Below are 13,862 nucleotides of genomic sequence, written 5' to 3'. Positions count from 1 at the left end.
CACGGGAGACCAGGAGAAGTACCTGGCTCCTGCCTTCGGATCAGCGCGGTGTGCCGGCTGCAGCAGCCATTGGAGGGTGAACCAAGGGCAAAGGAAGACCTTTCTCTCTGCCTCTCTCTCTCTATCCACTCTGCCTGTCAAAAATAATAATAATTAAAGAAAAAAACAGGTTATGTTTGCTTTTTTTTTAAAGATTTACTTATTTATTTATTTGAAGGACAGAGTGACACAGAGAGAGAGAGAGAGAGAGAGAGAGAGAGCGCGCTTTCATGAGCTGACTCACTTCCCAAATGGCTATATCTTCCAGAGCTGGGCCAGGCTGAAGCCTGGAGCCAGGAACTTGATCCGTGTCTCTCCCATGGGTGGCAGGGGCCAAAGCACTTGGGCAACATCCACTACCTTCCCAGCCACATCAGCAGGAAGCTGGGCCCGAAGAGGAGCAGCCAGGACTCAAACCGACACTCTGATATGGGATACTGGTGTCACAAGCAGCGGCTACACCCACTATGCCACAATGCTGGCCTTCAGTCTTTTTTATAAATTAGAGAATATCAACTAAACTTTCCAAAAAAGCTGGTAGCTAATGGGAAGGCTCAATATAAGTGAATTATCTACTTCTCAGTAGGCTGTGGTTTTCCAAGTTGGCTGCCCAGCAGAACCATTCTGAGGAGCCCCAGTGGCCGGGCCGCCACTCAGGGCAGTGAGAGTGATCTGCAGCCTTGGCTGGGGCTCAGGCATCAGCAGTGTTGAAAGACGCCCAGGTGATTCCCAGGTGCAGTCTGAGCTGAGAGCCTTTCTTCTGGGTTTAGGAATCTGTTTGAAATACACAACAATCTACTTATTAGATGATCCAAAGCACTGGGCTTTTGGCTAATTCAGAATCAAATTGGAAGTCTGCTTCCGTCAGCGCCAGTTTTGGTAACTTGGACAGATGTTTTATTCTGGTCTGCAGGTTCATTGCAGCTTAGGCATTAACTTTTTTTTTTTTTTTGGACAGGTAGAGTGGACAGTGAGAGAGAGACAGAGAGAAAGGTCTTCCTTTTGCCGTTGGTTCACCCTCCAATGGCCGCCGCAGTAGGCGCACTGTGGCCGGCGCACCGCGCTGATCTGATGGCAGGAGCCAGGTACTTATCCTGGTCTCCCATGGGGTGCAGGGCCCAAGCACTTGGGCCATCCTCCACTGCACTCCCAGGCCACAGCAGAGAGCTGGCCTGGAAGAGGGGCAACTGGGAGGCATTAACTTTTAACACTAAGTAGCAAAAGTGATTTTCCATATCACATCAAGAAACCAATGAATTCGAATTTTCAATCCAATCAGTTTGATTCGAGTGGCTGTGTGATGGACAAACCTTCAGTTTGATACTGGGCTAGTGACTCCCCGTTGAAAAGATGAAGATTTTACGAATTTGAAATTTCATGGATTGTGGTGGGTAGTCCCGCTCTGTAAGGAGAAAGAGCTCTCTGGGCAGGTCAACAACGTTTCCTGAGTCATGTTAAGCCTACTTAGGAGACAAGCCTTTTTGAGAATTTGGTCATGCATTGTGGACATGTTTGAGTCTCACACATTCATGAGAACAGATTTGGAAACTGAGGCAGCACGTTGAAACGGGGGCCAAAGGGGAATAACATCACCCCTTCACTTTTTCACAGGGTTCTTAGAGGTTCAATTTACATTATTCATTCATTCAGCAAACGGTGTTCACCTAGTGCCTGTTGGGGGCTGGGTCGCCATCTGGCTGTGAGGGACATACACAAGGGACATGTGTGGCCTTGGAAGGAGCCAGCAGATGCGTTAGTATCGCTCAAGTCTTTATGTTGTGAGTTCTGTGCGGAGGGCTAGCACCTCACTCACTACTACTTCTGTCCCAGTGCCACATGAGATAGAAGGGGCCACAGTGCTGGTGGTTGTGAATGAATGAATCCCGTAACTCATCTGCTGGAAAATAGGTTGTTACGCTAGATCTGTCTCCCTTGAGCAAGTTGACATGAGTGCAGTTTGGATGTGGTTTCATTTCCGCTGTGTGAAGATCCACACAAGCTTGAATGTGGCCGCCCAACCTTAGATCCTCACAGACCGTAGCAGTGGTTGGTTTTCCAGTAAGAGCTGGACTCAATGCAGGATAGTATTCCCATGCGTTCCATCATCATTCCAATAACACCAGGAGCACCTGGTTTGGGCTGACATCTTGTTAGTGTTTGGTGTTAATCAGAAGCCTAGTATTTCCTCTGGAAAGGAAGATAAATTCTTTCCTTGATATCCTTCCCCTCCCATTAAAATATCACTTCCTAAATGTGATTTCAAAGAACTGGAGTTTAGCCTTGCCACCTCATGGGACAGGCGGGTTTGGCTGCAGTGGTGCTGCTCCCCCGGGGCCAGGTCACACCCAGCATATAGATTTCCATCCTGGGCTGGTGCAGCCGCCCGAGGTCATGGGTGTGCCTCCAGGCTGCATCCCAAGGTGCTCTAAGGCAGTTCCTGCTGCTTTCTTTTTCTGTACTCTCTTGGGAGAATGTGAACTGTTGAGCCGTGCAGTACCCCTCATACGTGTCCACAGGACTCCTTTGAGGGCTCAAGTTCTCTTTTTTTTTTTTTTTTTTGACAGGCAGAGTGGACAGTGAGAGACAGAGAGAAAGGTCTTCCTTTTACCGTTGGTTCACCCTCCAATGGCCGCCGCGGCCGGCGCACCGAACTGATCTGAAGGCAGGAGCCAGGTGCTTCTCCTGGTCTCCCATGGGGTGCAGGGCCCAAGCACTTGGGCCATCCTCCACTCTACTTCCGGACCATAGCAGAGAGCTGGCCTGGAAGAGGGGCAACCGGGACAGAATCCGGCGCCCTGACCGGGACGAGAACCCGGTGTGCCGGCGCCGCAGGCGGAGGATTAGCCTATTGAGCCGTGGCGCCGACCTCGAGTTCTCTTTACAACAGTTTATTCTCCTTGTGGGCTGCCGGCGGCCCCTCAGGAATGAGCAGGCTTGTCCAGGGCAGCCCCATGTGCGGATCGCACAGCTAGAGGAGGCCTCAATGTGCCGATGCCTGGGCTTTGAGTTGAAGAGTGGAACACTGGAGTTGAAAGGGCCCTCCATGCAGGCCTGGAGAGATGTGCTCATCAGGGGAGGGATGGGGGGAGGATGGGGTAGGTCACTGAGATTCTTCCTGAGGCTCCGTCTAGTACTGAGTGGGACGTGCTGTGTGGACCCTTCCAACTCCTGGAAGAAAGAATGCAAGGTGGTGTTCACCATATCAGACACAGGGCTCCTGCGTCCATGAAGTACATAGAATCATGTGATTCCCTTTCTCTTTACTTCTTCCATTGAGAGGATGTTAATTTGCAAGTTCAGAGTCCTTCCAAAGAGAATCCTGTGTTCAGATGTTGATTTGTGTTCAATGTGGCCTACAGGCACTGGACGTGGGCCCCCTTCTGTGTCTGTGATTCACCATCGTGATGCTCGGCACAGCTGTTAGGTGGTGGAGGACACTGTGTGATGCATTATAGAGTCGGTGCCTACCCCTGCCTGGCGCTGCACCTGGGTTTTCTTAGGCGTGAGGTGAATGCAGAGTTTTATCCAGAGTCACCACAAGACAATGGAAGCTGGAAATAAGGTTGATGAGCCCCCTTTAGCCAAGCCGGACACCTGAGTCCTGCAGAGCCCCTGCCCCTGCTGCACAGGCACAGGCACAGGCAGCCCCTAGCATTGGGGGTGCTGGGGGCGGGGAACTGCCAAGGATGTCCTCAAGCCCAGTGACAGAGCCCTGCAGCCATGCCTGTCCCCAGCAGGTCATGGGAAGAGAGGGCAGCTGAGTTGCTCATGGTACAGGTCAGGCTGGGGCTCAGAGCGCCCCTGTGCACTTCACCCAAAGGAGAGCGTTAGCCAAGGTGAGTTTCCCGAGGCCCCAGACCATCATGGCACACAAATGGGGGGCAGGAGCGGGGGGCATCAAACCGACAGGAACAACTCAGGAGCGCCCTGGTGGCTTGCACTGACTGCCTCGTGCTTCTCATGTTTTTTCAGAGTGCAAATTCACCTGCACCAGCGGTAAATGCTTGTATCTTGGTTCGCTGGTCTGTAACCAACAGAACGACTGTGGGGACAACAGTGATGAAGAAAACTGTCTCCTGGTGACTGAGCATCCACCTCCCGGCATCTTCAACTGTAAGTCCCCGTGCCCGCCTTGCTGGTGTTGTATCTGGTCGTGTCTGAACCGTGGTTAGGAGGTGGGGTCGCGTTGTCTGGCTTTCTTGCGAAGGAGACGTTTTCTGTCTGGATAGAAAGATGGCATGTTGAGAGTGGGAAATCCGTTGTGTTCTCAGACGTGCCCAGTGGCGCTGTGTTTTGGAACAGGATTTTTATAGCTTATCTGAGAGGCACTGAGTGATTCCAAGCAATCATGTCTTGATTTATTATTCTTCCCACCACTGGTATTGAGTTTTGTTTGGCCTTTTTTTTTTTTTTTTTTTTTTTTGGAGTGCATCAGAAGTTACATAAGCAAAAAAGATATGTGCAGGGTCTGTAATTAATCAAGAAAGTGGAAACATCCGTGCGGGACTTTTCAAGGCTCTCACTGTGTGTTTTTCTAATAGATTCTGGATGGAAGCAACTGGAGTGGAGTCTTTAACGTTTGAGCAGTTCTCACCTTGACGAGTGAAGTCAGCATCTGAACTTCACTTACTTTTTACGTGAGAAGGAAGGCAGCTCTGGGACACTGCCGGCCTTCTTACGGGTAGTGGTGGCCTGTTTGCTGTCACCATGGGGCACGCAGGCAGAGGGTGAGGATCCTGCAGTGGGGTGCCTGGGCCAGGGTTGCTTCTGGTGCAGCCCCGTTCTCCAGGGTCGGCTTCTTGCCTCAGTGCTACTGAAACGAGTTGGGGGAGTGTTACTTGCTACAGATCTCACAAGGTTTTTTATGGAAATAAGACTGCATGAATGCCGGTGACACAAACGTGAGAATGGAGAATACGTAAGGAAGCCCTGGCCCGCTGCCCCTGCTGTGTTTTCATATTGAGCCCAAGCTACACAAGCCCCAGTATAAAGTGAATGTGCCCTGGCAAGTTCTGCACCTGCTGCTGATGCCAGCTAACGAGGCATCTCAGCACAGTTTTCCTTCACTTGTGTCAATTTGCATTTGTTTCTACCGAGCATTCTTTTCAGTCCCACGTCTGCACTGAAGAAGCTGGCTCTCAGAGGTGCAGGTTAGGAGACGCTGGTTGGTTCTGGGTCCGTGCTGTCCCCGGGTTAGCAGAACTGCAGCTCCCTCGCACAGGCCGTCCACCGTGCTGCGACTCTGGTTCTCTCCAGATCAGGATTGGCCTCGACGCTCTCACTCTCCAACGTCCTCCCAAGTGCCCAGGAACCTACTCAGGTGGTGGTGGTGGAATTAGAAACAGAGCCAGGACTCAAACCCAGGCCCTCTGACATGGGCTGTGGGTGTCCCAGGCAGCATCTTAACCATTTTGCCAAATGCTACCAGGTGCCATGAGGTTTTTATTTTTTAAAGATTTTATTTATTTATTTGTAAGTTACAGAGACATCTGCCATCCACTGGTTCACTCCCTAGGTGGCTGCGATGGCTGGAACTGGGCCAGGCCAGACTCCATCTGGGTCTCCCACCTGGGTGGCAGGGGCCCAAGTACTGGGCTCATCTTCTGCTGCCTTCCTGATTGCATTAGCAGGGAGCTGGATGGGAAGTGGAGCAGCAGGGTCTCAAACTGTTGCTCATACAAGATCCTGGTGTTGCAGGTGGCAGCTTAACCCAGCCCTGGCCATGAGGGTTTAAATGAGATAGTCCACACAGGAAGCATAGTCTCCATTGTGGCTATCATCATCACAACTCAAGCTTGGCCATTCCTTGGGGAGGTGATCCCCACGACTCTGTGATGTTTGCCTTTGTGTCGAGATCACTCTTCATATAGAACAGGGGTCTCCAGGTGTCGAGAAGTGCATCCCCAGAGGTGCTGGAGGTTTCCCCACCCTTTCTGTCCCCTGAGGAAGGCTCCCTGGGAGGCCTGCCAGCCAAGGTCGGCTGTTGTGACCTGGCCAGCAGCTGCCCTTGCACTGCTTTCCACCTGGGTCTCCACAGATACGCTTCCTCTGGGGCTGTCGGAGCTGGTCTGTTCTGCGTGGTTAGGAACCTCCCTGCCCTTTGCTGATGAGTGGGTATTCTAATCCTATCAGGAGACAGAGACGGGGAAGAAAGGCCATGTTCCTTCTTGTTAAAAGCTGCACGGCAAGCCGTAGACACAGTCTGTAAGTGGGTTTTAATTGATGATGTCTGTTTTCTGTTGGGTCCTCTACCAGTGCACCCCTCCCCCGTCATGCAGATGGACACTGTGCCTTTCACAGAGGGCTAACGCTGACCCCAAGGCTCCCCCTCTTCTCCACCTTGAAGAAATCCAAGTGTCACAGGAGTCCTTGCCTGCAAAATGCCACACTCTAGAAAAACAAATAGTGCTTCTTCCTTGTGCCTGTTTGAGAACAAGATTGGCTTATTTGATCTGCTTTGTTCCTGCCTGAAGGAAATAGTCAGTGCCCTGCTGTTTGAGTACACTCAGGTTGAAGCAAGGTAGACGCTTCTGGATTTTCAGATGAGTTGGAATGAATTTTCTGTCCATGCTGTTGGCGTTGGGCACAGGCCATGGCTCAGATGGCCTGGTCATCTCTGTCTCTCATTTGATATTTGCTGAAGTTTTGCATGCATTAAGGCTAGAGATCCTAATGATAGCAGAGGCCCCTACAGGGACTTGAGTGACTCATTGTAGTTGGACTAGCACTCAGGGTGCCTTCATGGAGGCAGTGCGTTGAATGGCAGGAGGGAGGGGATAGAGTGCCAGGGCCTGAAACAGCAGGAGTGTGGAGTGGCAGCGAAGATTGGCACTGTCCTGGGACAAGAGCAAGACAGGCTGACCTGAGAGGAGGCAGGGGGCAGCGTGAGATAGGGGTGGGAGAGTAGGTAGCACCGCAGAGGAGCCCTACCTCTGCCTCCAGGCCTGCTCTGCCAGGACACCTGGCCCTGGCATTGCCACAGCTCGGCTCCCCGCCATGAACCGCTGCCTGCCATTCCTGCCCAGTCCCAGTTCCCATGGTGCTGTATTTTCAAAGCCCCTTTGCCCCATGTTGGTGGTTGAGGAGGGGAGGCAGTGGGCAAAGTTCCTCCTACTTCCCAGAAGCGATCATTGAGGAGTCAGTACAATGCGGGAAGAGCTGGGTGCGCCAAAAGTCTTGGCAGCCCCTCCCCAGGCACTCACTGCGGGGGAACTGGTGCCGCTGGACCTCACCGGGCGAGCCCAGGGTTGAAAAGCAGCCGCTGGCAGTGGGAACAGCTCTGCACTTTCAGCTTCAGTGGAATTTCCAATTAGCTGGGAGGATCTGATTCAGGAAAGTGGGGAGTGGAGCGTGCGTGTCCTTATGGGGGGGGGGGGGGTTGCTGCTTTCTCCGCCGGAGGCCTCATAAAGCTGATTCTCAGAATCAAATGAACTGGAGCTAATAAAGTGTACCCAATTAAGCTGGGATCTTAACTTTATGACTGTTTCCAAAAGGGAACTCTCTCCACCTCCAAAAGGTCATTTAGGGTAATAACCAAATTCGATACAGTCTAACGTATTCCAGTCTAAGCTGATGGTCTCCCCTCCCAGGCCCTCCCGTCCCACCTTCCTCGTTGCCCTGGCAAGGGGTCACGCACTGCACTCATCACGGAGGCTCGAGACATGAGCCAGCTTTGGGCACCCCTCTGTGACTACCCTCTCCTGCCTCCTTCTAAGTATTGGGAGCACTTTGGGACCCCAGGTTCCTGGCCACATAGGAAACCTCTTTGTGAGCAGGGCTCACAAATGCCAGACGTTTCCTTTCTTTTCTACAGGCATTTCGGTGAACATTCTCAGGGATTCTCTACTGCCATCAGATGATGCTGCTAGAGGTGGTTTGACTGTCTTGCAAGTGTGTGTTTTCATTTGCTGTGTTTGCAGTTTGCGTGTTTGAACCGGGATCCAAGGCAGCGCCAGGCACTGTGTTGGGATCATGTGTTCCTCCAGAGGGTTTTGCTCTAAAGCTTCTTCCTCCATGTGTGCCTCTCTTTCCCCGGCTCTTCTTCCTCCTTCTCCCTTCCCATTCTTCTTCTTGTTTGTGGTGGAAGGGCCTGGACTGTCTGCTCCACACTCTGCGCTTTGCTGCCTGCTTTCCCAGGGAGTCACCAGTGTGCTCCTCTGTCCCCTTATTGCTCCTGCCACTAGGTCTAGAGGCCTGGAGAGATCAGGTGTGAATGTCGTGTGTGTGTGTGTGTGTGTGAGAGAGAGAGAGAGAGAGAGAGAGAGAGAGAGACAGAGGGACAGAGAGACAGAGACACTACTCACCAGGTAAAACCACCTGTCCTTAGGAGGCATGTGGTCCTTTCTCTGCTGTATGACATTACCTATGTCAGTCATTAGGGGCTTGCTTGCAAAACTGTCATACCCAGTTCTCTTTACTCCATTAACGAGTGGGAGGGTTTCTAAGGACAAACTTCCCAGGGCCATACCAGAGAAGGTCCCCATTCTGTGCTAGAGGGAGGACATGTTCTCCTGTGGATGCAAAGTAATGAACACAATTAGGTTCCCAGGCTGTCAGCTACAGTGTAGATGATTAGGTCCTGAGTTTCATTCCTGTAGCCGCTGCTTGCTGAGGCTGGGCTGGGGACGAGATGGGATGGGTGCTGGTGTTCGTTGTACATGCATGATTTTCTCTCTCTCTCTCTCTCTCTCTCTCTCTTTAAAGATCATTTTATTTGAAAGAGTTACAAAGAGGCGGGGCAGGGAGGGTCTTCCATCCTCTGGTTCACTCCTCAGATGGCCACAATGCCCAGAGCTGCACCAATCCAAAGCCAAGATCCAGGAGCTTCTTTCAGGTCTCCCATATGGGTGCAGGGGCCCAATAACTTAAGCCATCTCCCACTGCTTTCCCAGGCCATAGCAGAGAGCTGGATCGGAAGTGGAGCGGCTGGGACCCAAACCAGTACCCATATGGGATGCCGGCACTGCAGGTGGCAGCTATATACCACAGTGCCGACCCCTCATCTCTCTTTCACAGCCATCCTGCAAGCTTTCCCATGAACACAGTGCTCAGTGAGCTGAGGTCATTTATTTGGAGCCTCTGGCCAGAGCACACAGCTGCTGGGATATTGAACTCGGGCCATGAGTTTGAGTTTGGTTTTCCTTTGGGTTTTTTTTGTTTGGTTGGTTGGTTGGTTGGTTTTTTTTCTCCCATGGTATTTTTCTCATAAGCAGGATTTGTTCATCAGTGTCTAAAAGGTTTTTAGGGTCAGGGTAGAGATCACACCAACTACCATCCTGAGAGGCCATGGAAACCAGTGCTGCAGGAGTGGTCGTCTGATTGATGCGGACATCATGATTGTCTTGGCTCCATGCTGGATTTTCAAGTAGATTTCGAAAGATTAGCTTCGGAGCCCGCTGTGTCAGGGATCATTGATTATGCGGAGTTCCTGGGGGCTTCCTCTGCTAATTGATAAACCATCTCTTCTTCTGTCTGTGCACATATTACCTATGTGATGGGGGAGGGGCACCCAAGCCCCCTCTGGCTCACCTTTCTCATCAGGAGGATGGGTGCAGTGACTTTGTGAAGCTGAGAGAACTGCATGACGATGCTCCCCCTCCACCTGCCATGAGCAGCCAGAGCCCGCCCTGGCCAGACATCGGTGCTTAGCCCCAGACCCTCATTCCCCCCTGGCTCCTGTATGAGCTCTGCAGCCCCCTTGGGTCTGCTTCAGCTGTGCTAACAGAGTGCCTGCCTCCTGGGCCCAAGGCAGGGCGGGCCATAAGATGAGGGTCTTTCCAGTTTGTGGTGCTGTCTTGGGAGTGGGGAACGGGGAACGGGTGGGAGCTTGAAGCTGCCACCTGCTTCGTTCCCACTTGGTGGAGTGCAGTGGCAGCGGCCGCTGGTGTTGAATCAGGCTGTCATCCAGAGCAGTCTGTGTTCTTTTGAAAGGCTCCCCTGCCCCCTTTTGCAACTTAAGAGAAAAGAATCCGCATGGAAACACTCATTGACTAGTGTGAAAATGATCCGAGGTGGTATTTAAACAAGGTCAGGTGGGGCGGGGCATGCATGTCTGTGGGCTCCCTGGGAGCCCTGCGGGGTCAGGTTGCAGAGGGTTGTCATGGGCAACAGGCTTCCACCTGGGTGCCTGGGGTTGGGGGAAGCCAGCCTGGCCCCAGCTCCTTCCCCATATCCTCCCCCAAACCTCCCCCCCCCGCCCCCACCCCTGGCCCTACCCCTTTTGTTTGCTGCCTTTGTTTCCCCGAGATGCTCTTCGGATCAATTAAAATCTTGTAGGGGCTTGAACCGTAATTCTGCCTTTTCAAATAAACAAAGGCAGAGAACAAACGGGAGGGAGAGTTTTAATAAACCCTAGGCATCATTTCCTCCTGCTGTGACACTAAATTTACACAGATAAAAACAACCTCTTAGATTTACATTTTGATTTTGTGACTGCTTTCATGTGTGCAGGGCTGTCCCACTTCAGATGAAATTTATCCACTTCTTTAAATATTTAGTAGTCTAGCGTGGATGTTAATGAAAGTCTGGTGGTGCTATTTTGAGAATTGCAACAATGATAGTAATTTTCAGTGTCAGATTCCTGCTTTGCAAAGGGAAAAAGGGACGGGAGGAGGAGGAGGGAAAAAATGGTTTCAGTTCTAATAGAGTTTGCCATCCGCTGGGCCGTGCCAGACAGATGGGTCATGAATACTGTCTAGACGCTCTCTGCCTGAGCGGTGCCCCGGTCTCCAAGGACACGCATTGAGACGCCAGCGTAAGTAACTGGGGAAAGTCGGGGCAAGCTCTCCTGTAATCAGATAGAAATCAATGCCAATCCTGCCTCCTGGGGGAGGCAGTGGGGCTGGGAGGTGACTCAGGGAGGGGGAGTTCAGAGAAAAGGCCCTCTGTTACTGATCAATTTTGGTGCAAACTTGACAGTTATTAGGCGTTGAGGAGAGTGTGAAAGGACTCCGTGGTCGTATGGTAAAGCTCGTGATGCAATTGCGCCCCTCCACGGGCATGTGCAACACCATGGCCCAGGCCTGGGCTCCTGCAAACGGCTGTGGTGGGGAGGAGGGCTTTGGCATGTATCCTTAGAACAGGAACGCAGGCCAGCAGGTGACCTGGGTTAATGGTGTCTATTGATGAACCCAGCAATGCTGTAGTCGAAACTGCCGGGCTTGACTGTTCATTTCCTAGGGTTTAGTCTCTGGGTTCGGAAGCTCTCAGGCACCCACTGGCCAGCTTTCTCCTGCTAGGGGTTTCTGGGAACCTCCTGAAGCTGAATTACACCTGTAGAAGTCTCCTAAGTGCCGTGCGTGGCTGCGCGTGGATAATCGTGACAATGCTGCTCAGGATGGCCTGGGTGCCGGGAATGGAGTTTCCACAACATCATCTGTCGGTGTCTGCTCACGACCGCCCCAGCGTGGGGGTGGCTGGGGGTGGGATGTCGCCGTCAGGACGGTGGGGTGAATGGCTGGGGGCCTGCGGCCAAGGTGAGGGGTCTTTGCGAGTAAGATGGGGAGAGCTTTGTTGTTTGCTTTGATAGTCATGTGTTACGGATGTGAATTTGCCTCCAGAATTACCCAGAAGAGTACGTAGTGAGGGACTCTGAGTAATTGCAAGACAAAACTGCAGTTCAGAGCCAGCCCCGATGTGACATGCAGTGTGGAGGTACGGTGCTCCCCTGAGGGCCATCCTTCTGAATGGTGGCTCTTCCGGTCGGGTCCCAGTGGAGACGCTGGCATAGACTTGGGATATGGAAAGGTGGGCCCCGCATGTTTGGAGTGTTCATTCTTGTTGTGTCCCAAGAACTAGCAGCAGAGGGAAGAGGTGTTTTTGTTTGTTTGTTTGTTTGTTTGTTTTTGCGCCTCTTCCTTCCTAGGAAGAAAAGGGAAATCAGAGGCCACGAACACTCTGAATGTGGACAGTTACTGGGGAGGAAGGAAGATGCGGGATGGTTCAGGAGCCCGCGGCTGTAAGCAGCGAGTGAGTGTGGCGCTGTTCCAGAGGCCCCCTCGAAAGCACAGTGGCCTTTCAGGAAGGTGTCTTCTGTCCCCAAAGCCCTTGCCCTTGGCTCCATTAGGATCACTGTAGAGCATACACACTGCCACCCTCGGGATGATGCACTGGGAGCAGTCAGTTATGGCAGTGAGGTGCTGTGCCAGGGTGTGAGCCAGGCCCCCGCGCATGGACGGCCTCGGGAGCCACCTGCACAGCCAGAAGCCAGCGCCTCTTGGTTGTCGTTAACTTGTGCTTGGAGGAGTATAAGGTGGAGCCGCCCATGTCTGGTGCCTGAGATGGGGATGGGGTGAGCCCTGTGTGCCTCTTGGCTAGCAGAATACCATGTCCCCCGTGCCTCTGTGAGCAGGTGGATGTGTGCTGCTCCTTCCTCTTTTCATCTTTAGTTGGTATGGGGGTTACTGCATGTCTGTCATTTCATTCTCAAAACTGGGAGAGAAAAGAGCTTGAGCTGACCCTCTGAGCCTTTTTTTTTTTAAGATTTTACTTAGTTGAGAGGTAGAGTTATAGATAGAGAGACAGAGAGAGAGGTCTTCCATTTGCTGGTTCACTCCCCAAATGGCTGTAATGGCCAGAGTTGGCCCAATCCGAAGCCAGGAGCCAGGAGCTTCTTCTGGGTCTCTGGCATGGGTACAGGGACCCAAGCACTTGGGTTATCTTCCATTGCTTTCCCAGGCCATCAGCAGGGAGCTGGATTGGAAGAGGAGCAGCCAGGACAAGAACCAGCTCACATATGAGATGCTGGCGCTGCAGGCAGAGGCTTAGCCTACTACATCATAGCATCAGGCCCGACCCTCTGAGCCTTTTATGCCAAGGTGTCTCGGGAAGGCCGGGTGGGATTCCTGGCACAGTATAGGTGGAAGCTGGATGCCCAGCAGTGCTTTTCTCGGCCCTGGGGACAGTGGTGAGCAAGGCAGGGAAGCCCATTTCCCTTCTGTCACTTGACCTGAGTCTGACTTTGCATGATTGTCCCTAGAACATGACCGAGGAGAGTGCAGTCGCAGAGGAGCCTTCTTCCTCTTACCTATGCTTAGAAGACAGCTGTGCCCAGTGTGGCCAGTTCCAAAGAGCGAGGGGTTGGAAGAAACCAAGCTCTTGCATGCCCGCCTGCCCTTTAAGTGTCTTGACAGTTTCACACCTCTGGGTGTCTCCTGCTCGCCCCGCGGAGAGACCATCAGAAGCCGTGGTCCCTGCCTCTTCAGGCGGCTGTGGCCCCCTGTCTGTGCCCACGTTCTGACATTTTAACCAGAAATGACAGGAACTTGGGTCAGTGCCATTTGCTTCTCCTAGCAACAAACAAGATTTCAGGACTAATTACTTGGAAGTTGTGGGAAGATAGAGAGTTTTGTTGAAAGTTAGTGTCTGGGGGACTGCAGTGTGTCAGGTTAAGCTTCTACCTGCGACTCTGGCATCCCACATGGGCCCTGGTTCAAGACCTGGATGCTCCAGTTCCAATTCAGCTCCTTGCTGATGTGCCTGGAAAAGCAATGGAGAATGACCCAACTGCTCAGGCCCCTGTACCCACGTGGGAGACCCGGAAGAAGCTCTGGGCTAGAGAGTGTCAGAGTGAAAACATGAGTGGGGTGGTTATGGCAGAAAGTGACATTCTGAAGAGCAGCAGAATGTCACTTCTTTATGTCAGTTGCATGGAGGGTGTTTTTGTGAGTGTTGACCCAGCGAGAGGCCCAGGACTGGGCTAGGTGCATGGGTACAAAATGTGCAGGATGTCCACATGAGACCTCTGGCTTTTTCCGAACTTGAGATGATCCATGGACACGCAGGTCAGGATAGCCATGCCCATGGGTGGCAGACAGACGTGGAC

At 52.3% G+C, this 13,862-nt stretch overlaps 1 protein-coding gene across 5 annotated transcripts in view; it reads left to right on the top strand.

Annotated features, from left to right (window-relative positions):
* The window catches only part of LDLRAD4 (low density lipoprotein receptor class A domain containing 4), a 418,309-nt gene that overhangs the window by 226,348 nt on the left and 178,099 nt on the right, over window positions 1-13,862 (top strand). For all 5 annotated transcript variants that reach the window (XM_062201310.1, XM_062201306.1, XM_062201307.1 and 2 more), the window contains one exon: window positions 4,012-4,152. In XM_062201310.1, the coding sequence (XP_062057294.1) occupies window positions 4,012-4,152 (141 nt within the window). The remainder of the gene's footprint in view (window positions 1-4,011; window positions 4,153-13,862) is intronic.

Source organism: Lepus europaeus, chromosome 9, assembly GCF_033115175.1.
Source record: "Lepus europaeus isolate LE1 chromosome 9, mLepTim1.pri, whole genome shotgun sequence".
In the NCBI taxonomy this organism is placed as follows: domain Eukaryota; kingdom Metazoa; phylum Chordata; class Mammalia; order Lagomorpha; family Leporidae; genus Lepus; species Lepus europaeus.
This window is presented reverse-complemented; position numbering and strand designations above follow the sequence as displayed.